Source organism: Pipra filicauda, unplaced genomic scaffold, assembly GCF_003945595.2.
Source record: "Pipra filicauda isolate LSUMZ 115617 unplaced genomic scaffold, ASM394559v2 scaffold11_size5308982_pilon, whole genome shotgun sequence".
Classification (NCBI taxonomy): Eukaryota; Metazoa; Chordata; class Aves; order Passeriformes; family Pipridae; genus Pipra; species Pipra filicauda.
In genome coordinates, this window is record NW_024103652.1 from 2,475,444 (window position 1) to 2,498,130 (window position 22,687).

Consider the following 22,687-nt stretch of genomic DNA (forward strand, 5'->3'; position numbering starts at 1 on the left):
CTATAGATTGTGCCTAATTAAAAAAACTACAGTTACTGGGCAACAATTTATTTTTTTTATCCCTGGAATGAAAATTTAACTGCATTATGGCCAAGAGGAAAAAGAGACTGACAATCTTGAAGAACTGAATGCAAATTCAGTCAAACTAATTCACTAGAAATATTCTTTAAAACATTTGAAACAACATAGAATTACAGCTGTGTTTTTCAGTCAAGTATCAGTTGTAGTTGGATGAATGGACAATAATAACTAAATGGATAATAATAACATTTTCCAAAGCCTGGAAAATATTTTGCTAAGAGTTTTAGCTTTCTCTGTGTATCTGTAGAATTAGATGAGCATACTAATCTAGTAAGTAGAGCATCTATTTGCTCACCTGAAAGCGTGTGGATGTTTGAATCCCTGAGCACTTGCAGTGCTAGATGTTGGCAGACCAAGCTGTGTGTATTGTACTTGAAAATATAGATTCTGGCTGTTACTGTTACAGCAAGGGAACTGAGGAGATACTGCCTTTCTCTCATGGCAGTCCCAACACTCTGCTCATTGAAACTCCAAACTTTTGTGCTCATCTGGCATTTCTGAGAACTGCTCCTGCAGGGAACTTGATGTAATTGTCAGGGCTTTATTAAAATGAGTAAGTACCAACTGCACTCAATGATAGTAGCTAATATTGTGCTATCTGTTGTACAGAATTATTTAATATTATCTAGATATTTGATTTTGGTTTAATTTGTTACATATGTACAATTACATAAGCAATAATTTATCTTTACTTTCAGACTGAAGATGCCAAATCTGAACTGATAGAAAGCAGTGTACAGTATTACTATTTTATAAATAATGAGATTTACTGATTTTCCTGTTATGCTATCGCTGTACGAAACCACAAGAGTATCATCAGAGACTGCTTCATTGTAATAAAGTTTCATTATTCATTGTAGTAAGTTTTCATGGTAATCATTTTCTCATTTTTATTGATGTATATAAAAAGGATATTTCTGAAGGTTTGAATTAAATTTATATATTTTTAAGAAATAGGTGTTGTATTTAAATATGCTATTAAGTCACCTTTAAATATATGCCAGATATCTAGGAAAAAAGGCCTTAGGATCCAGTGTTAGTTTTTTTCAGTGTTTTAATCAAAATTTCCTTACTTGTTTGTAACAGGCTTTTTACACATAGTTTTCAGAGTTGTTACAAAGCAGTGTTGTTTGCTCAATAGCATATGCCTAAATATTCTTTAGTATTGTGATTTATCCTTTCACAAAGAAAATTAAGAGTAGTTTGAAATGATTTTACTCTGTATTAAGCACAGTTTAGCAATCAGTAACATTAATTGTTAAATTTGGAGAATACCATCCCATCAAAACCTTAGTTTTATAACCTGGTAACTTTTCTCTTTTCTCCTTTCTTAACACAATTGTTCACATCTCTGTTTTCTCTCTTTCTCCTTTTCCATCAATCTTCTTCAGTTCAGTTTTAAGCCCAGGACAAGACTATGCAAACCTTAAAGCCCTTAAAGCCCTCTCGCTCCTGCAGTCAGCAATGGGTCACAGAAATGGCTTATTCACAATGACTTTTGCGCTACTTGGTTAGAGAGGCTAGATTAAATGAACTTTATTGATGGCACAGACCAGATTCTTTGCATTTCAACTGGTGTGCATGTGTGTGGAGCAGAGACAGAGACAGCCCATGGCAATATTATCACTTTCATTCTTATTGCTGTCTTCTAGAATGTCACCTTATGGTGTTAGTTTTCTGCTTCTGAATCATGTGATCTTGTTGTGCCATCCTTCTTTACTGTATGCTGTCTCTGCACTTCCTGAGCAGTATTGAGAACAGACAGCTGCTGGTTCAGTTGCTGTAGCATTGCTATGAATTAAAAAAAATAAAAATAAAAGATAATTTAATTAATGTATTAATTACAGTATCTTTCCTCTATGAAATAATCTATTCAGCATTTAATTAAAAGTACATGAAAAGCAGAGCTGATCCATGAAAGGACCATGCCTGTAGCTAAATGTCTACTTTATTTTTCCATTACAGGATATTTGTGAAGATATATCCGATCATGTTGAACAAATTCACGCTCTACTAGAGACTGAGTTTTCCCTGAAGCTTCTGTCTTACTCTGTCAATGTGATAGTCGATATCCATACAGTACAACTACTCTGGCACCAGCTACGAGTTTCTGTTCTGGTTCTGAGAGAGCGTATTCTCCAGGGACTACAAGACGCCAATGGAAACTACACCAGGCAGACTGATATTCTGCAAGCATTTTCTGAAGAGACTAAGGAGGTATAATAACTAAATCCAATTTTGAGAATGTTGCACATTTAAAATTGCTAGGATGACAATTTTAAGGATGGCTTACTTGTCTTCTAGATATTTTGCTAAGTTTGTTTTAAATGTCTTTGGCTGATATCTGTTCTTGTTGAACCAAATTAGTGCAAATTAACGTCAGCTCTCAGAAATGTCATGCTAGAGGCTAGCAATGTTTTCTCCTGATGGAAATATTTTTCAGAAAGGATTTGAAACACTTACAGAGGTTCATCTGTTCCAAAGCTGTTGGTTTGGTCACTCATGTATTTGAGGTTTATAGCCAATTTCCAGACTAGGTCTGCATTGCTTTATAGCAGGAGGATGGGCTTTAATTTGAGTGGCAATTCTGCAGTGTGCCTTTAAACAGTCACACATTTTGTCTGAGAAACAACAATGCACAAATCGTACATTGTTTACTGAACAGTATGTCAAATTCACAAACGTAAATGGTTTGTAAATCTGGGTTCATGTAACTAAAAAGTTTTTTCCTTTGAATTGATAATTACTAAATCAACTTACTTAGAAGGACACTACTGGCCTAATTTTTTAAACTTAAAGAAGATGCACAGTTTTAATTTTTATTTAGGTAATTAATGATTGATAGTATGTAGAAGATTTTTCATTTGATGAAAGTCCTAAGATTAAGATCAAATGCTTTTGTCAGGATTAGATGCATTTACAGAAAGAGAACTCTAGATCAGTGCAGTGAATTCTGTAACAACCTGTGTTACAGAGGAAGTCAGAAGTCCCCCAAAGATGTCCTGAATTTCATTATCACTCAAGTTCAAAGAGAATGTGCATATTTGTCTGCTTCCTGTTGGGTTTTATATTTGTCTTTGGAACAACAGGGTGGGTGCCAGAAATCAATGCTCAGAGATGCCCAGGCCCACCTTTCACATCTCCTCTTCTTGATGTATACATACCTGGTGCTTCAGATTCAGTTTCTGCTTTGCTGTTGCTGGTAAACCTCTGGCAAGTCTGAAGGAAATCTACACTTGTCTTAATATCCAGACTGGTGAATTAGTGTGAAGTCATTATTTTATGGCATGCACATGGTAATTTCAAGACATAAAGAAGGTGCAGATTTAGATACCAAGAAATAGGAAATGTTCCATCTGGATCTGATTATGACTGCTATAGAAAACATCCCTCCAATGGAGTAGAGGACTGACTGGAGAAGGAAAGATTATTTTTCAGTGGGTAAAATATATGGTTTCCAGATAGGCTTGCATGGTAATATAAAAGATAAAATATCCTGACATCATTCCTTTTACCCACCCCAATTAAAACATAAAGAATATTTGATAAAATTAATGGCTATCAATAGCAGGGATACAAAGTTGATATAGAATTTCTGCCCTATTACTTAAATAAGTTCACAGAAATTGCTCTGCAGTTTCTAACTTTCAGGTATTTAAGCTTTTTATCAGGTATAGTGATAGCAGCTAACTGATGAACATAAATAAATAAATATAATGTAGAAACAATTGTATCTACTCTTATTCACCTTTTCTTTGATGTTTCTCCCCCCCCCCCATCCCTTCCCAGGCAGGACTACATTGTGGAACTAGTGAGTGCCTCATGATACAAATATTTTCTGTTAAGGATTTTCATGCATAGGTGAATCAGGAGTCTGAGTAAACCTAGAAAACTTTGCCCATATGGATTCCTTGGAGAGTCATTTCACTAATTTTCAGTACGCCTTTGGGATTATGAACCAGGAATGGCAGTTTATTTTTCCTCCTAAGATTGAGAAATAATCTGACTTAAATTTACAGAAGGAAACTTTCACACACAACTAAGACTTCTATTTTGGAGTTCACTAGAGTAGAACACTTAGAAATGCAGAAAAGATAAAAAAATAAATGTGAAAACTAAGCAAAGATACGAGGATGATACAAAAGTTAAACCTCCAGATAAGGAAGTTCCTATGCTGCTCATTGGTAGAAGCTGGGAGTGCAGGTAGAAATGTGTGGAGAAGGGCCATGTATGTAGACCCACATCTCATAGCTCAGCTAGCAGAGAATGTTTTGAACTGATGCAGAGACAGGATGCTGAGCCAGATGGAAATTTGATCTGAACAAATTTCAAATGCTATGCTTTTCTAAAGTTCATGAACCTATAATTTCACAAAATGTTTGGATCACTCCTTAAGTCCATTGACTTCTGTGCGATGCTGAAGAACAGCTTTGGCTGCCAGCGTTAACTGAGGAGTTCCCTAAAAGAAGTGAACTGCCAAGGTTTCTTTTGTGTTCAGTCTCATCACGTTAATATTCACTCTAAGTTCCCAGACTGCACAGTAGTCACGGTGCAACAGTCCCATCTGGGCTGTATTTACACTGTGGCTATAACACCCATAAGTATGCACAAGCTGTCCTCAACATAATGAACAGGGATAACACCGGTAGACTAGCTACCAAAACACAAAAGTATACAGCACGGGCTGTACTGGCTTGGTTAGATACCCAACTCATTAACTGGGCAGGCAATAATTGTGCTTTAGGCTATCCCAGCAGTGCCACACTGAATAGGATGCCAGAAGGAAAGGGCACACAAAGCTTTTTGTCTTGGAGGAAATAAGAGGAAACAGTAAGGCAAGCTGTCTGCCATGATGGAGATGCAAAATTAAGAAAATAATTGTTTTAATAAAAAGCTTTGGAGAGTAGGGATTTTGAAGGACCACTTTTCCTTCAGGAATTACCCAGAGATGTTAAGAAAGAAAGAAAAATTAGTTCTGTGCAGCCTGAATTCTGTCCAGCTAAACCCAACCTGTGAGTTTTATTTTAGAATTGATAAAGCCAGGAAATAGGGAAAAGATCAGTAAAAGGCTATGTTAAAATACAGTAAATCCTGATTCTTCAGCAGTTGGTAAAATCACAAAAGAAGTGCCTTACACCTTAAATATGTTCATTTGAAAGAGTAAAAAAAAGGCAGACTTTTACTGCTTTAAATATAAATATAAGAAGGTATTGGAAAGAGCCTATAGACCTTTACAGGAAGCATTACTATGTGAAAAGGGAAAAAAAGAATTTAACTAAGTCATTCCTATTGGTAGCCATAGAAATAATTAAATTTAACATTTTTCTGAAATAAAAACAATAAAAATTTGGTAATACTGGCATTAAATAATGCTCCTCTGAAGCACACATTTCAGACGCTGCTTGGAAAATAACCAAGCAAGATATGATTGTAAATTTTATTAATGTTAATAGACACATTTTTAAGAGACAAAGGAATGGATCTCATTATTCAGGAGAAATAAAGGCCTTTAGGGCCTTGGAAAGGGTTTTGATTTATATATGATTTTACGGTTTGTAATCTTTTCCTGAGATTAGAGGGAAAATGCACCTGTAATACTGATCATTGTTTAGTCATAATTTTCCTTAATAAATACAACTCCAAAATATAAATTTGACAGATTCATAGAAAATTCCCCTTTTAATTATGGACTGTTGACAATGTCCAATTTGTGACATAGGTTCTACATCTGGGTGGAATGTGCTAAATAAAAGATATTTTCAATGTCTAAGCTTATGGTTGATAAATAAATTTCTAATCAATCTATTATATAAATAATATTTTTAGCTGGAGGATTTTTTCTGTTTTTACTTTGAGTAATGGAAGGGGGGTGGATAGAGAACAAGGCTCAAACATTAGATGTTTGTAGAAGTTGGCAAACAATAGCCTTCTTTTTTGAGATGATTCCCGTTCAGACCAAATCCAAGAGGTTTATTGTGAGATGAAGAGATTATGTGGTTATTGCACCTTCTTCAGGCATGGTGTTTAAGGTCCTCAAACTATGGATTTAGGCAGAATAGTGAGACAGGTGTATAGTGGTACAGAGAATAATTCCGACACGAACTGATTGTGGATACTCAAGAGTTTGCTTAAAAAAATTGTTATGAAAACCAAACCTGGAAAGAAAAAAACAGTATACTGATTTAGGCATTAAATTTAGAATATATGAACATGAATTTCTCCCCTCTTTGATTTTTTTTAAGTAGTCTCTGTAAGCAGAAGGCCTGTGTAGGTGTTAGAACATCTACTAAAAATATGCTTACAAACTGTAGACTAAACACAATTTTCCTGTGATTGTTATGTATCATGCAGTATTTGGATCTTAATCTCATCAGAATTTTTTAGTGTCCTTCAAGTAAGACTATAAACATTAATTTGACTTTGATCTTAAAATCTCATTTGCCATCTGAGATGGTCTCCTCTGGCTATGTCCATGTTTCTGAGATTGAAGGACTTCCATTGAGAAGATATTGACAAGGGGACATGGCAGGTTAGAGGTTTAGCATTCCTGGATATAGTTTTCTTTCCTTGAGATGTTCTTCATTTGTCCTTTAAATATTTGGCAAATAAATTTTCAGGTGATAATACTACAAAAAAGTGAAATGTAATTAACAACATCTATCTCATAAATGTGGAAAGAAATGTCTGTCATTGCTACATGATGCTTGGAAAAAACATTCTGGCAATCAAGAGCAGCATGGATTTTTGAGAACACAGGATTAACAAGGAGACTGGTGTACTCAGCAGTATACCCCAGGATACCCTCCCTCTGTTTGAGGTAGTTATCACAAGAAATACTATGAGTGTGCTGTATGGAATTTCTGAGTCCCCCCTGCACAGTAAGTAGAACTGAAAGCAGAATTTAATGAGGAAAACACCAATACAAAAGTGGTTTAGGCTGTTTTTAGGTAACTTGCTGCACCAGACTGAAATGAAGCATTTTTCAGTTTACTGCCATTTTTAATTCCCAAATACTTCATAATAGTTGGCTCATTTACAGGATGCTGCAAAAACAGACAGGTCAGTGATAAATGCTTCTCTAAATGTTAGGCAGAAAAACACAGAAGTCGATAGTTTGTTACGTTGTGTGTGCTGTGTATGAAAATTAATTTACTAAAAAAGTACCATTTCTTTATATATTTCAGGATCGTCTTGACTCTTTAACTGAAGTTGATGATTCTGGGCAGTTAACCATCAAATGTTCTCAAAATTACTTGTCCCTGGATTGTGGTATTACTGCATTTGAACTATCTGACTACAGTCCTAGTGAGGATTTGCTTGGTGCTCTGGATGATATGACCTCCAGCCAAGGGAAAGCAAAATCATTTGAATCCTGGAACTATAGTGAGATGGATAAGGAATTTCCAGGACTTATCAGAAGTGTGGGTTTACTTGCAGTAGCTACTGATTCCATTGCTTCCCAGTGTAATGAAGCATTAAAGGAGAAAGAAACCCATGTACCTCTTTCAGCCGAAGATGGAGAAGAAAGCAAAGACAAGAAAGCACCACATGATCTCTCACTAGCATCTCCTTCTGCAAATTCCTCTCTTTCTAAAGGACCTTGCTCTGAAAATGTTATTTTACCTACTGAGAGCAAACCAGTTTCCACATCAAAGAATCCAGAATGCAGTCTTCCACAGCACGCTGGTGAAAAAATCAAACACTCTCACTGTGAAACCTCAACTCCCAAGAGGTCCATAAGAGACTGCTTTAACTATAATGAAGACTCTCCTACGCAGCCTACACTGCCAAAAAGAGGTCTATTTCTGAAAGATGATGTGTTTAAAGATTGTATGGAAGCTAATGATTTAAAAAGGCAAATCTCTCAAATAGTCAAAAATGAAATGAGTAGAAGTACACCCTCATTGTTAGATCCACCAGACAGGTCCAAGCTTTGCCTAGCTTTACAGTCACCCTATACTAACAGTCCATTTGCAGTTAGTCAGTCATATGATTGCTTAAATACAATAAGTGATAAAAATCTTGATTACACAATAAATAATCACTTTAAAGACAGTCCCATAATTCTAGGAAAGTCTCCTTTCTACACCTCTAAAGAAAAATCAAAGCACAAGAAGTGTCATGATGCTCCAGAGAAAGTGAAAGCTGGCAGAATATCTGGAAATATTTGTAAAACAGCTCCATCAACAGAAGACAAAAAAGGAGGATATTCTCTACAGAATGGAATCACTCCTCATAACTCTCAGGCTCTGGAGGAGACGGAAACAGATTCTTCTGCATCATCAGATTCTTGTAACCAGAAAGATCCAAATGGGCAATCACAAGGTAAAACTGAGTCCTGTAGTTCACCAACACATAGCCAAAAGACTGCTTCTTCAGCTGGTTCTGAGCTTTCCAACTCATCCCCTCTTCTACTGACGAGAAAGAAAAATAAAAGCTTATCCTCTACAACACACTATACTCAAAAAACCGGGAAAGACAGTGAGGTGTGGTATGGATCTGATGAATATTTAGCACTTCCTTCACATCTCAAACAGACTGAAGTACTAGCTTTAAAACTAGAAAATTTGACCAAGTTGCTGCCTCAAAAGCCCAGAAGAGAAACCATTCAAAACATTGATGACTGGGAACTCTCAGAAATGAACTCAGATTCAGAAATGTATCCAACATACCAGACAAAAAAGCACAAAAAAAGGGGTAGAATTTCACCAAGCTCTTCAAGTGATATAGTATCCTCCTTAGGTGACAGTATTGAATCTGGGCCTCTCAGTGATATTCTCTCTGATGAAGATCTTTGTATGCCTGTATCTTGCATTAAAAAATACATTGAAGAAAAGTCAGAAAGGACTGCTGTCACTCAGCCCACTGGGAATGAGACTTCTGCTTCAAATAAATCAGCTTTAATTCATCAACTGATGCAAGATATACAACATCAAGAGAATTATGAAACCATATGGGAAAAAATTGAGGTAAGGCAATATCCTGTGTTATTTTGCTGTGTTCTTGGTAAGCCTGTATATGAAGAAGGAGCTGCGGGTAGGGATGCAGTTGCTCTCCTGTTTTCTTTCAATGTTGAAAATAGTCTCACCTAGTGACTTCTAGAAGTAGAGAAGAGCAGTGATTATTATAATTACAATAGTCTGCAGTTAACTAATTATACAGAATTTGCCTACATTATTTTACTTATACCAATGCCTTTAAACTTGGTAAAACATTATTTTGTCAACAAAGCTGCTCTTTGCCAAGATTGGATACATAAGTTATTTTTGTATGAAGGGTAAGATAAACATTAGAAAATCAGGGGGCTTTGTTGATATGATACTAAATATCATATTCCTATTTTCCTAATTTAAAAGATTTGCTTTATTCCAAGAATAGGAATCTCGATTCCTGTCATATCATGTATAATAACAACATTTCTTTTTAATTAGTTCTCTTCCCTTGCAGTGATTTTTGTTTCATTTTTTTTTTTTTTCTGATGAGTTTGTCTTCCTGGCCATTGTAGATATCTTTTCAACTCAGAACATTTCATTCCCATCCTCAGTGGACTTTAAATTTTCAGGAAAGAAAGCTCCATCTCTATTAGATTTCAAAATCCTTTAGAATTCATAACACATGCATTAAAGGGTGATGTTGGCATCTAAATGCTAAATCTGGTGTCTGCATTAGCTACTGTGTTATCACGTTCTCTACTGGCTAAGAAAAAAAAAGGACTAGTTTTATAATGCCAGTAAGTGTTTCTTATGATACATGATTTCTGTAACTTTTGCAGACATTGGAAGTATTATGACTAGTAGGAAAATAGTTGAGGTAGAGATGTTAAAGTCAAGGTAGAAAACACAAAAATAAATTATTCTTAAACAAAGGAGATTGCTGCAGCTGTCAGCTCTAAAGGGCAGTGCTTAATGATTCAAGTTGTTCCCTCCATCTTCATGGCTGGGGTTCATCTTCCAGGATCTGATGAAAGAACCATCTTCATAAGTGCAAGCTGTTTCTGTGCTTAAGTTTGTGTAATGTTGAAAATTAGTCCAGCTGAAGCTGACAGATACAAAGCAACTTTGTTGCTGTGAAAGCAACAAAGCCCATCAGAGCTGCTTGTGAATACATAAGATGCTGTCTTTCAAATGACACTACAAGAGCCTGTTTGGAATTGTTGAGTGTCTAGGGACCAGCTCCCTCCAACAGATGCTGACTAGCATCCTTTTGGCAAGAAACAGGTGGCAGAGAAACGTTTTGTATTATCCTCTCAAATAATCATGTTATTTTATCAAACTTTTTGAAAAGGTAATTCTCTTTTGAGGGGTCATCTGTCTTTGAATGATTCCCTGCAGCTGCAGTTCAGTCCTGCTAGGATGCAGGAGTAAGGATCAGCTGTAGCAACTGGCTGCAGCTGTAAACACCCACTTCCTCTCAATACCCATCCTCTCCTCAGCTCCTCTGGAGAGTGGGTTGAGCTTGTCGTAGCAATTAAAGGTAGTTAGCTGTTCTCTGGCCGGAGTAAATCCTTCTAGCTAGTGATTGCAGCTGCTGCTCATGTCCTTGAGGAACTTTGCTACTCTTGACTACTTTTTCTACAATTTCTCAGTGTTTCTGGTTGTTATAAATATTTGGAAAACATTGATCATGGAGTTTGAAAATAATCTTATGAAGTATGTTGTGAGAAGGGATTCATAGTAAAAGGAGGTCTTCAGACAAAAAGAAGAGCCGATGCAAAGAGCACTGCTAGGAAGAGAGATAGCTCAATGTTCCATGCACTTAAAAGCAGAACACAAGAAAGTTTCATATTTATTTCATGCAGAAAGATGTATGCTGGATACACTAAATGTGCTTCTTGAATAGTGAATAAAAATAATCAAATGAAAAAATTTGAAATATTTTGCAAAGCAATTATACTATTTTAAAGAAATGTAAGTTTTTCCTACGCTACTTATTTACCTGAGTTTTTCCATTGATGCTAGTTATTAAATTGTCTGCTTGTAAGACTGGTTAAAAACTAATTTTTCAGTACAAGTGTTTTACCAAGGTAAATCCTGCCTCAGTAACAATATGGTCCCATGCTGAGGTACTTGAATTTGACAAAGTAATAAGAAAATAGAAAATTCCTCCCTTATGAGATGCTATGAAGTATTGTGCACACAAAAAAAAAAATCTAGCTAAAACTACCATACGTGTGTCACAATTGAGTCCTTTCTTTTGCTAGATCTCCTGTTTCATCATTCCCTAAGCCAAGTGTCAAAAATGTGCCATTGCTTTTTCAATTTTTGTCATTTGGCATTTGCGTTAATTCTGTTATTTAAGAAGATGTATCCAACTCAAAAAGGAGAATCCTAGTTGCATGAATACCTGTCTCAGCAATAATTCAATACTGCTTTTGTTAGCAGTAGTTTCATGCAGAAGAAGTCAGATCGGAAATGTAAACTTAATTAAGGATTATTCTCAATAATCCAGTTGCACTGCTGCAAATGTCTAGCTTAATGTATTTTATCTATTAAATAGTAAAACAAAACTAAAATTTCTCAGTCTTTCATTTTGGGATAACAACATCTTAGAAAAAACTGGCAATCTCAAAGTCATTGCAAGTCATATTTTAGCTAGGTAATAGAACAAAAAAGGAAGTTTCAGCATTTTATTATGATGGGAATAATTTTGAATTAGTATAAATGTGATAATACCTTGATAGAAAACCATTTGTTGAATATATGCTAAATAATTTCTTTTAAGCCTTATTAGTTATAGAAAGGATAGTCGTGGGCAGAAACATAAACTGTAGTTTTTGATATTTTTGAATTATGCAGATGTCCTTACATGGGCATTATCATGCTTTTAATCTAGCTGTCTGTCTACAAACAGAATTCTTCTTGACTGGCCCATTTGACAGTTTCTTGCTTTGCAATAAATACTGCATATTCTTGCCATATTTTGTCTTGCACTGCAGGTAACTCTTTGACACATGCTTCATGTGCCCTTAGTACTGGGCACCTTCATTCTGGGGTACAAAACAATTTCTGTGGCAGTTTCTCTTATGTTTCAGAAGTTAAATGTGAAACTGAGTGATACCAAATTCTGAATGTTCCTCTTATCGTTACAGTTCAGCTTTTAGGATTCAGAGTAAGCTCTGTAGTTTCTATTGCACTAACTGAAAAGGGAAAAGATATAACAGCATCATTATCACAAAATAACACCAACAGAGTTCTTTGCTATAAGAAGTTAGCCAATTACCACTTCTGATATGTAACACTAGGACTTTGGAGTATCGGTTTCACAATGCTTAAAGGTTTTCTTTCTGAAAGCAAGCTAAGTTGTCCTTAGAATCGTATTTATAACTGGGTTTGTGTCTGTGCGTCCCATTTCAGGTGCAACCTGAAAAATTGGAAATAAAAACCGATCTTGGGCTGAACTAATGACAATACATTTGCAATCATGTGAATAAAATATAATAACAATAAAATAACCTCAGGCAGTTTTATCTCCTCTAGAAAGTGATACTAAATGGACTATAATGACACCTTATGCTGTAATCTGTGGTCACTGATAATCCTGTCTGCTTGATTATTAGGCACTATTACAAAGAGTAGAAATATAACCATTTGCAAGACACTCCATTTAAGTGAAAATGTGTTTGCTTTGCAGGCTTCAAGGTTAATTGTGTGGAGCAAATTGCTGATTTTTTTACTGTTATATAGATTTATCATAGGCTCCTTTTCTGTAAGAGGCAGCTGAATTTTTTCTACAAGAAGAATTTGGTATCTGTTGATCCCATCTTTTTAGTTCATCACATTTCATAAATTTGCTCTCAAGTCCATTTGCTCTATATTTTGTACAGGGAGCCCAGTCAGTCTCGGTTACCCACCTCCTTGATGTGATAAGGGGATAAAATAATGCTGCTCTACATGTTTTTCAGCTGTCAGTTAGAGCATGCCCCAGGGAACCTACAGCAAAGAGAAGGATACAAATTTTACTGCCTTCCAGGACCCAGGCAGGAAAACCCTCAGCCTCGTGTGACCATTTATCCCCACTGAACCCAGGATGTCTCAGTGGAGCAGAAATCTAAGACCCTTCTTTGACACTGGAGTAATGAGAAATTTCCTGTCTAGGAGGCAGTAAGGATCAGTGCAGTATACAAAGGAGAGTGCAATATCAGCTAAACTCGCTAGTGTGACAAATAGCTTGTATGTTGGGGTGGGAAAGATTTGCATTTTCAGGGGGTAGTCACAAAAAGTAACTAAGTGGTAGGCTTCTGCATAGGCTTAATGAACAAGGTACAAACTTATGTTGGAGATATGGCTGGGAGTCTATTTGGGTACTGGAGAGACAGTTTGTTAAAAATAGTTGGAGAACTGATACAAAGTGGAAATAATTTGTTTAGATTGAAAGGGGACAGAGTTGCTTCTGGACAGAGAATTGCCAGAAAACACACCAGTACAGTTTAGGTAGAAGCTGGATTTCTTTAGGGGAAGAAAAGTTTTCTTGTGTTTGGAGGTGATTTTCATCATTAGGGGGAAAAGCTTGCGTAAAAGACAAATGCGGTTCGAGCTGTGGGGCTAAAGTAGTGAAAAACTGATAGGAACTGATAATGCTGATGGAGCTTGGTAACAAAGGAAAACATGGAACTGAAATCAGTAATGGCAGAACAAGTGGAAAAAGGAAAGAAAATCAACAGGGCACAGGACTGGCTTATTTTAGATTGCCAGATAAAGGATTTTTAAAGTGCTGTAGTGCTCCTTTCAGCTGTCTTACTTTCAATAGCTTAGTAGCAGTGCTTCTGACATTGACCCTGTTAAAATAAATGGATTGCATAGTTACCCTAACAGATAGTGAGCTTGCCAAAATCTGTTCATCTCTGAATCTTACTTATACTGCTTCATACAATTTAGATTGAAATACTGCTTTTGGTTGATGCCCAGTTTATAAAAAACAGTAAGTGAAAGAGGTATCAGATCCAGAAATTACTTGGCAACTCTGCAGTTTTCTCAGCAGTCTTGCTTCTTTGTGCAGCATAATTGAAAATGTCACTTCACATTTTGTACTGAGAGTCAAGTTTGTGCTTTGTTGGTTTGAGTCTGATGATACTCCCCTGCTTCAAAAGCCCATCCCTCAGTTTTCAAGCTGGTTAAACAATTATTAAGGAGTAATGTAGTATGCATATGGAACTTCCACTTTAATGCAGACAAATACAGTTTTACTAGAAGATGGTATTGAATTACAGTGAGCCCTCTGTTCCTCCAAAAGACTTAGTTCCTAACAGTTTGCTTGAATTTTAAACAGCTGCTCCAAGTACACTCACTTTTCTTTGGCATTTGCTTTACCACAAATAGTCTGAGTGAGTTTGTTACCAGCAATCTTTGCAAAAATCACGAACTTCTATCTAAGATGTGCAAATTCTGAATTTGTAACTTTACATCTATAATTGACTGCAGGAATTAAGCTTCCTTAATGAAACACATCTATTGTGAAGCATATACTTGCTCAGAATGGTTTGAATTTCCAATGTAAAGACCTCAGAACGATTTGGCAGTGAGCGGTTTTAGATCAGGGATTTTTTACATTCAGCATTTGGTAAGTCATTCCAAATGATTTGGGGTTTGGGGGAGGGAAGAGAGGGGGAAAGAGAGAGAGAGAAAGAGATAGAAAAAAACTCTGCTCCCAAATTATTTTAGTAGCACTGATTTTAGGGTATGTCCTTACGAGTATTTAGAACTGGTTGTAGGGGATATGCCTACATCTAATATTTGGCTCACATCTGATGTGAGACCTTTGGCCAAAAAGCCTCACAATTCTCTCTCTTTGTGTACATAGTTGGATACCACATTTCAGCTCAGGGATGTCTACTAACAACTTGGATGAACTGAGGAACAGCTGCTTTTGCATAAATGTTTCTGTGAGCCCTCAGCTTCTATTCTAATGCAGTCACTCAGATCAATTTTAAATGATCATTGGCTTTATGACCCAGTGTCATGTCTTAATCATCTGTACCACAGCCTAGCCACAGGCCTGTACTGGAGCCACCCATGACATTTATTTGTGAACTGGAAACTTTCTTGATGTTGGTCAAGGATCTCTGGATCTCTGCTAATAGGCTAAAGAGTGCAAAAGGATTGAAGACGAGAGAGGGCATGGTAAGACTGAAAGAGGTGGACGTCTTGCTCTCACTGTAGCAAAGGACAGGCATGAAGGTGAGCAGTGAGTGCCAGGCGACTCACCTGGATAGCCCACAGAGGCTCCAGATTCAACAGGGAAACAGCTGTAACTTGGACAACTAATCACTTGCGACTTCAAGAAGATCTTATGATACACTTCTTTCTATCAGTGCAGAGACACTCTATCGTCTGTGATGGTTCAGAGCTTTCAGTTTTCTCATGAAGGTAGAGAAAGGCCCTCAGAAAGTACTGAAGTAGGTTTGGAAGGTTACAAAACACAGACAGCCAAATTACTATTGGGAATTTTCTTTGGGGTGTGTGTGATGGTTTAAGAAGAATCTTCTTGTGCTATTCAGGACTGGATCATCTATAACTGCTGTCCTACAGATGCTGATACTGGGGTGAGGGTTGTTTGTTTGTGAAGAGTTTGGAAGTAACTTCATATCTACCCTGTTAATTACTTGGTGCATTGATTTTATGGCTTTTGAAGTGCTGCCATTATTAAACAGAAAACTATTAAATTTAAAATTATGGTTTCTAATATTACCTTAAATATGGTAAATATATAGAGAATGCTCATTGCTTTATATTTTCATAGGGATATGCTTTTCACAATGTTTTAAGGTCTAGCTGTTCTGTTACATAATATACTTAGTCTCTGGGAGACTCATGTTTTATGTACCTTCTGTGAGGAAGTACAGGATATTCCAGAAAGATACAGTATACCAAAATCACCATACTCTATTCTAAATATTTAATTTTTTAAATAATACATTGCTACTAATTTCCACCTAAATCAAATTCCAGTCTATCTACTGTTAACACATCATTGCCTTAAAAATGTGTACATGGTAGAGATGAGTCAGAGCAAGAGAAATGTTCAAAGGTCTAGAGAGGATTAACCTGAGAGGAAAGATCAAATCCACTTATATAAGATTATTGCATAACTTCTCAAAATCTGTTCCTATCTTTTTCTTCTTGTATATCTTTATATATTATGACAGCAACTAGTTTTCATTCCTCTATCCATTCTAATATGTTATGATCAGGAATGAACCATTAAATCATGCTGACTCCTAAATAATTGTTGTCATCAATAGGCATCAGAGTGAATATAATTTGTAGTAATTATGGTTGGGAAACTGTTTCTCAGAGGCTTTATGTTTATGTAGGTGTTCTGTATTTATTTTGAAAGTAACTAGAAAGGCAAAAAATTGTTTTCTTGTCCTTACTTTAGGTGTTGGAGCAAAAATGATAATCCTCACAAACAGCTAAGCTGTCCTTAGCATATCAAACTGGAATTTTCCTAAAGCATTAGTAAAGACTTACTTTGAACACTGATTCACATTCAGGCCAAGTGAGATCTCCCAAATGAGATCTAGATTTGCCTCTGGTTTCCTTTGGCCAGTGTTTGGAATCTCTCCCGGCTAACACTGGGAGACAACAAGCAAGCAGATTTTTGGTAGTAGACAGTGTAGATGTTCAAGTCATAGTAACTTAACATTACTAAGTGCTTTTCCCCTGCTGGTGCCAGCATGTGACTATGTGAATGTTTCCTTGCTGTGCTATATAAGACTAAAGACACACAAGTTAATTTAAAATTCAACTGCTGCAGTATTAGCTGCCTAAAATTATCTCAGGTAAGCCCAAACTAGAGTCAGCTTTATCTATGCGTTGCAGTACAAATCTCTTACAGCTTTGTTGAAGCACAGAAAACCAGGAAAAACAAGTAGTAAATGTGTTAGACCCAGCAAAGCTTCTGCAGTTAAAAAAAAATAAAATTAAAAAGAGGAATGAAAACAAGTCCAGAGATTGGTTTTATTTTATTCTGTAAACCTATCCATATTTGTGGATAAAAAAGTAAGTTAGAATTAGGATCTAAAGAGGGTGTAAAGGAAAGCCTCCTAGAGGCCACTAAAAAAAAGTATCTAAACTGGAAGGTAGATAAATTAGGAAGCAAAAGAAAAGCAATTTATGGAGGAACTAATAGTGACAGCATTTCTTCGAAGACTGCAGGTGAACAGGAACCAAGTGCATAACAGGAGGCTAAATGAGGAAACTAGAGGAATAATAATGGAGTAAAGAGAAGAGGTGGTGAATCCTAATCTCTTATCACTCTTCTCATATTTAGTGAATAGTGGCAATCACCATTTTTCTGTTCTAAAGTTCAGAAATTTTAACTGCAAAACAAGTTCATGGGTCAAAGAATTATAATATCTCTTGAGAGGTGACAGACTTGACCTCTTCTAACCAATTAACCTTGAAAAATAAGAAATACTGAATTAACTGTTCTGTCTTTGAGGGGGAATCGTGGTCATTATATCTTAAGTCATGTCAGTGATACAGCAGAGGTCAATATATTTAGCACTTACCCACAAGCAAACAGCATGTGTTCTATTTTAGTAAAAAGTGGTTTTTTTTTCCTTTTTTCGAAAACTCTTAGACGTGGTGATATATTGCCCTCTTGAGGCCATAACTTGTCCCTGCACTTATTTTACTGATGGTTTTATTTCCTTCTCAAATGAGCAAGCCCCACGCAACTTCACAAATGTTGTTGTTAGAAATTCAGAGAATAAATAAATCACAACCTAGAAAATTTCCTCCTTATCAATATCTTTTTTACCTTAGTTTAGTCTCCAACAATTTTTTGCTATGTATTTTATCCCAACAAATTTAATGCTGAAATAGTTTTGATAAAAAAAATAGCATGTGTATTTCAGTTATTGAACTTTTAAAAATTAAGACCTGCTTGTGCACTTCTAAAGAATTTGTAAAATATATTAAAAAAAAAATCCTTTCCTCTGCAAAACATTTAGAGATGCTATCTCCCTGCAAATATAACTGCCATTTTTATTGATATTTAGTGAACTACAGTTATATAATTTAAACAAGAAGTGTTTATTTCTGCTTTGGGACCACCAGGTCAAGAATACAGTAGCTTTCTTTATTTATCTCTTACTGGCTGATTGACTGAAAGTGTTATGTAAAAAATAATGAATTTATCTTTTATTTAAAAGACACTGAAAAACACATGGAATTAATTTTGTGCTGTGGAGTAAAGGTGTAAAATTTGCCTGTTTTCACTCTTTTAATGTGATTTAGTATTTTTTTTTTGGTAAAACATAACGTCTTTTGAACTTCACAGAGAGTAGTTTAATTGACATAATGCCTCTGATTTCAGGCTGCAGGAGCAACCATGGTATGTGCATATCATGTGTGCCTTTCAAAGCATTAAATGCTTGGGGAATGAGGTTTGTTTCTAGCAACTATGAGATAAAAGAGTAAAGAAATTTTGGGACAGTTAGGGGAGGTACTGGCATGGCTCAAATTGAGTGTCCTCCAGTGCCCAGAGCACGTGCAAGATAGCAGCTGACCGTCAGCTAGAAATAGCAGCTACACAAGAGAGTTCCACCCCCAGTCCACTGTCTGAAGCCCAAATACTCAGGGTATGCAAACCAAGGAATGATGGTCATCCATAACAGCCTATTTTTCAGGGCAGAATAAAGCTTTATATTAATCTATTACAGAGATCATTATATGGAAAAAACTGCAAATGAATATTAGTTTGTCTTTTGGATGCAGTTCATCTCATAATCAATACATACATTAGCTGTAAAACAATCTGAAAATAAGGTATGTTGCCAACACAACATTTAAAATAATTAAATGAGGCAATGCAGTACTTCCAAGTACCCTTACATCACTGTAGGTTGCTTCAACATCCATAGTTATATTGGCAGCATGTTTAGACAAAGCGCATCAGACAACTAGCTTCACTGAAAATAAACGTCCTAATTATAGGCTTACATTATCCATACAGTTTGGATCAAGGTTGCTGTATACCAAATATTTCATACTGAAAGGGAACAGTGCTTATCAGGAGATTTGATTTTAGGTTTACCAGTAGAATAAATAATAAATTGATACTTATGAACACGAGGTCCTGAACTAACTTCTACATTTTCTATTCTAGTTTAGAGTTGTTCAGAATGCACCAAAAAAAAAAAAAAAAAAAAAAGGAAAGAAAAAAAAAGGAAATTTGGGACTGTGAAGTAGATGTGAATTTACTGCAGCTTTGTGACACTATCCTTTATACAGGATATAGCAATTCTTGTTGGTGCCTGGCATTTTTACCAAAGACAAGACCCTGTGCTGTGCTCAGGGTCCCTCCAGGATCCAGACACTCCTTCCAGCTGCTACTGCAGAAATAAAGTTCCCCTTTGTGGGAGATATTGGCATCATCTTTCTTGACTCAAGCAGATTTATTTCCTCTTCTTGTCCTTTTCTTGATACATCATTGGCCACAAATTTCTGTAGATGTTCTTGCTTCTTGTTTTAATGAGTAAAACAAGAATATGTGACCTAAGAACATTCACATATCTTAGCTGATCTCTACATATGGCAAATCTGTGACTTAGAAAGGGTCACATGAAAGTATTAGCTAAAAAGGCTTCAGTTTAGAATATTTGATACTGTGATGCATAAGAGAAAACTTGTCCTGTATTAGAAGATGTTTTGGGCATCCATCTTTATTTCGTAGCTGCTACTTAGACCTCCTGAATTTTATGTAGAGAAGAAATGACTCAGAAAAAAACTTATTTTAAGAAGAGGGAGAGTTTCTGTGAAACATGACCGATAACAGGCATTGCTCTTTATGAACTTGTATGAACATTGCTCTTTGTATGAACATTCAAAAGTTTGAATATTACTCACCTCACTCACTATCATGGTTGCTGACTGTTCCACTTTTAACTCTCAGAGCTTCTGCCGGCTTATTTTGTTGCCAAAGGCCCAAGGAACATCACACTTTTTTTTTCTTTTTTTTTTGATGACATATAAATAACTAACTTGTTCTTTTCTTGTGTTTCCTCCTCCTCCACTTTCCTCCTAGTTTATGCCCCATTTTCTTATATTCTGTTCTTCCTTGCTATTTCTGTCTCATTTTCAGCATTCTTGGTATCCTTCAGCTCACAGGTTTCTCTTTTCTTCTGCTTATACTATTCACTCCATAGTTTCAATATTGTTTCTCAGGAACCTCTTTCCAGTGAACCTCAAAAATTTCACCCAGACTAGGGATATGGAATGAGTTGAGTGCTAGAAACATTTTAACACAGATTCACACTGCAGAGGTTCTCTGACAAAAGCCAGTACTGATTAGAACAGTGGAAAATATTTGCTTCTTTAACCTATATCTGTGTGCCTGCATAACCCCGCGGTGAAGAAGTTTACCCGTGTATGAGGGGTGGGTTTTGGGTAGTGTCCCTCCCACCCCCTGGAGACGATGCTTTTGCTCAGCGGCGCTGGCAGGTGTCGCAAGCCACCTCCACCAGAGGGCTCGCACCCGCTGTCCAGCCTCGAAAATAACTAGAATTCAAACTAGTAGGCATGATAACCTGGGAGGCAGATAAGAAAAATTATTGTCTGCCATCCAGAATGTGAATGCATATGTAAGATTTTTCCATACCAAGAAGGATATGCTCATTTACTTACTAACTCAATCCCTGGGAGTGCTTTGAACCTCACACCGCTTCGGAGGTACAGTGCTGGCCTCCCAGATTTTCTCAGCCTGAACTCTGTCCTCACCTGAATAAATGCAGGAGGCCTAAAACTTTGTCTGACCCTGTGCCAGTTAACATTACTTCTCAGGTGGGAAGCATGGCCATGTCAGCATGAGGAGAGGCCGGCAGCCATTCTGTATGCCTGGCGGCATTGCCATTGGAGTAGTTGGCATTTCTGGAGGTTTACAACCAGCCCATACTGCTGTTCAGTTCATACCAGTGGATTTTTTAAATGACAAATGAATCAGATGTTCTTGCCTTTCTCATACTATCTCTCTGTCAGTCCTCCCTACTCTTGAACCCTTGCAAAGTCACAATGACACTGGCTTTTCCTACACTGCTATATGACATTCCTATGCACAGCTCTCTTGGCCTCAGGGCTACTTGGATCTCTCCAGAAGTGTGCTTCCAACCCATGGATTTTGCTGCTGTGGTTTTAGGTGTTCAATGATCCTCCAAAAGACTGGGGGAAATGCTACCAGTGGTGTTGGAAGCTAGTCTGATAATCTAAGTATATATGTCTTAGGAACAGGTTTTAGAAAGCATTTGGCTTACTTTTCCTGTTATCTATCTTAGCCCCACAGTCAATCTGCTGGTACTTAGTATATCCTTTTTTAGATCTGGCAAGTTTCAAGCAGGAGGAGGCCTTGTGGTAATTTTATCAAACAGAAAGTAGACCTTCATCTTGAGCCAAAAGTAAGACAAGGCACAGGGTAAAGAAACAACTACGTGGAAAGGTTTGAGTATCTACAGAGATACATTTAGGAATGATTCTTAATATGCACGGTAGCATAACCTGCTCTTTGTCTAGAAGCAGAAAAAATGTCAACAGTCCTATCTGGGCAGTGAGTTTTTTATTGCAGTCGGGTTCACTGTCTTCAAATCTGTTTGTTTTTAATGGATTGAAAAGTAACATTTCACTTGTTTCTCTGTATCATGCTTTTAAAACCTATCCTGCCTTTATGGTTCTGTCTCTTTTACCTGGAAGGCTTTAGGAAAGTGAGAAATTAAAAATATTTTTGGCTATTCCTGCTTTAGTCAGAATACAGTATGGAAAAATAGCTTGGACTCTAAACCTAGGAAAAGTAATGAGCCAGGGCCCATCCTGTGGTTATGGAACTTTCTGCTCTGTAACCATATAAATCATAGCCAATTCAATAGATGCCCATTAGGGAAAATGCATTCAATTTCTAATTCTGTGTGTGGTAGTTGGGCACAAAGCCTAGAGGGGGGACTCATGAAAGATTTGTGTAATTTAACAGTCTTAAAAATACTTAACTAGACAGTATATAGTAGAAGAAGTTGTGTCTTCACATGGATGTCGTCTAAGAAAAGTATTTGATCTTTATCTTTTCCCAGTTTGGAAGGAACATTTAAGTCACACATTCTTATGGACTGGGCTTATTGAATAAATGTGGCACTTTTTTAGCAGAAAGCTGCTAAGTTCTGTTTTTGAATTGTTTATGAATATATCTTGGATGGCATGTTAAGTATTTCCATCCTACTGATGTGTTTGGCCAGTTGTATGTTTCTGTGAGGTCACTGCCTGCCACAGAATTTTGACAATTTTCACACAAAGGATATTTTCCATTGTGGCATCTTGGTTCCTTGGGGATCGTAACATCTGTATTGCTAATGGTTCTACTGTTGCCTCTGGCTCTACCTCCAATTAAATTGACTGTGGCAGTTTGTTGCAGCCTCATCCTCTTGAGTACCTGGATTTCTTTGACTTACCTTTGCCCATGAAGAAAGTGCACTTTTATCCTTTTGAAAATAAAGTCCATGGGCAGGAATGTGTTCCTCCTGAGACTAATATGCAAGTCCTTTTGTGGTTAGACAAAGGGTTTTCTTAATGCATTCTGTGATAGAAGTGCCCTTAGAGCCAGCCCATCCTTGTACACAGACCCCTCT

The 22,687-nt window shown here is 36.6% G+C and overlaps 1 protein-coding gene across 9 annotated transcripts in view; it reads left to right on the forward strand.

Annotated features, from left to right (window-relative positions):
- The window catches only part of AKAP6 (A-kinase anchoring protein 6), a 322,400-nt gene that overhangs the window by 84,446 nt on the left and 215,267 nt on the right, over positions 1 to 22,687 (forward strand). For all 9 annotated transcript variants that reach the window (XR_005565501.1, XR_005565502.1, XM_039386513.1 and 6 more), the window contains 2 exons: positions 2,047 to 2,298; positions 7,266 to 9,050. Coding sequence is in view for 7 of the 9 variants with exons in the window: in XM_039386513.1 (XP_039242447.1) it covers positions 2,047 to 2,298; positions 7,266 to 9,050 (2,037 nt within the window). In the remaining 2 variants the exon portion in view is untranslated. The remainder of the gene's footprint in view (positions 1 to 2,046; positions 2,299 to 7,265; positions 9,051 to 22,687) is intronic.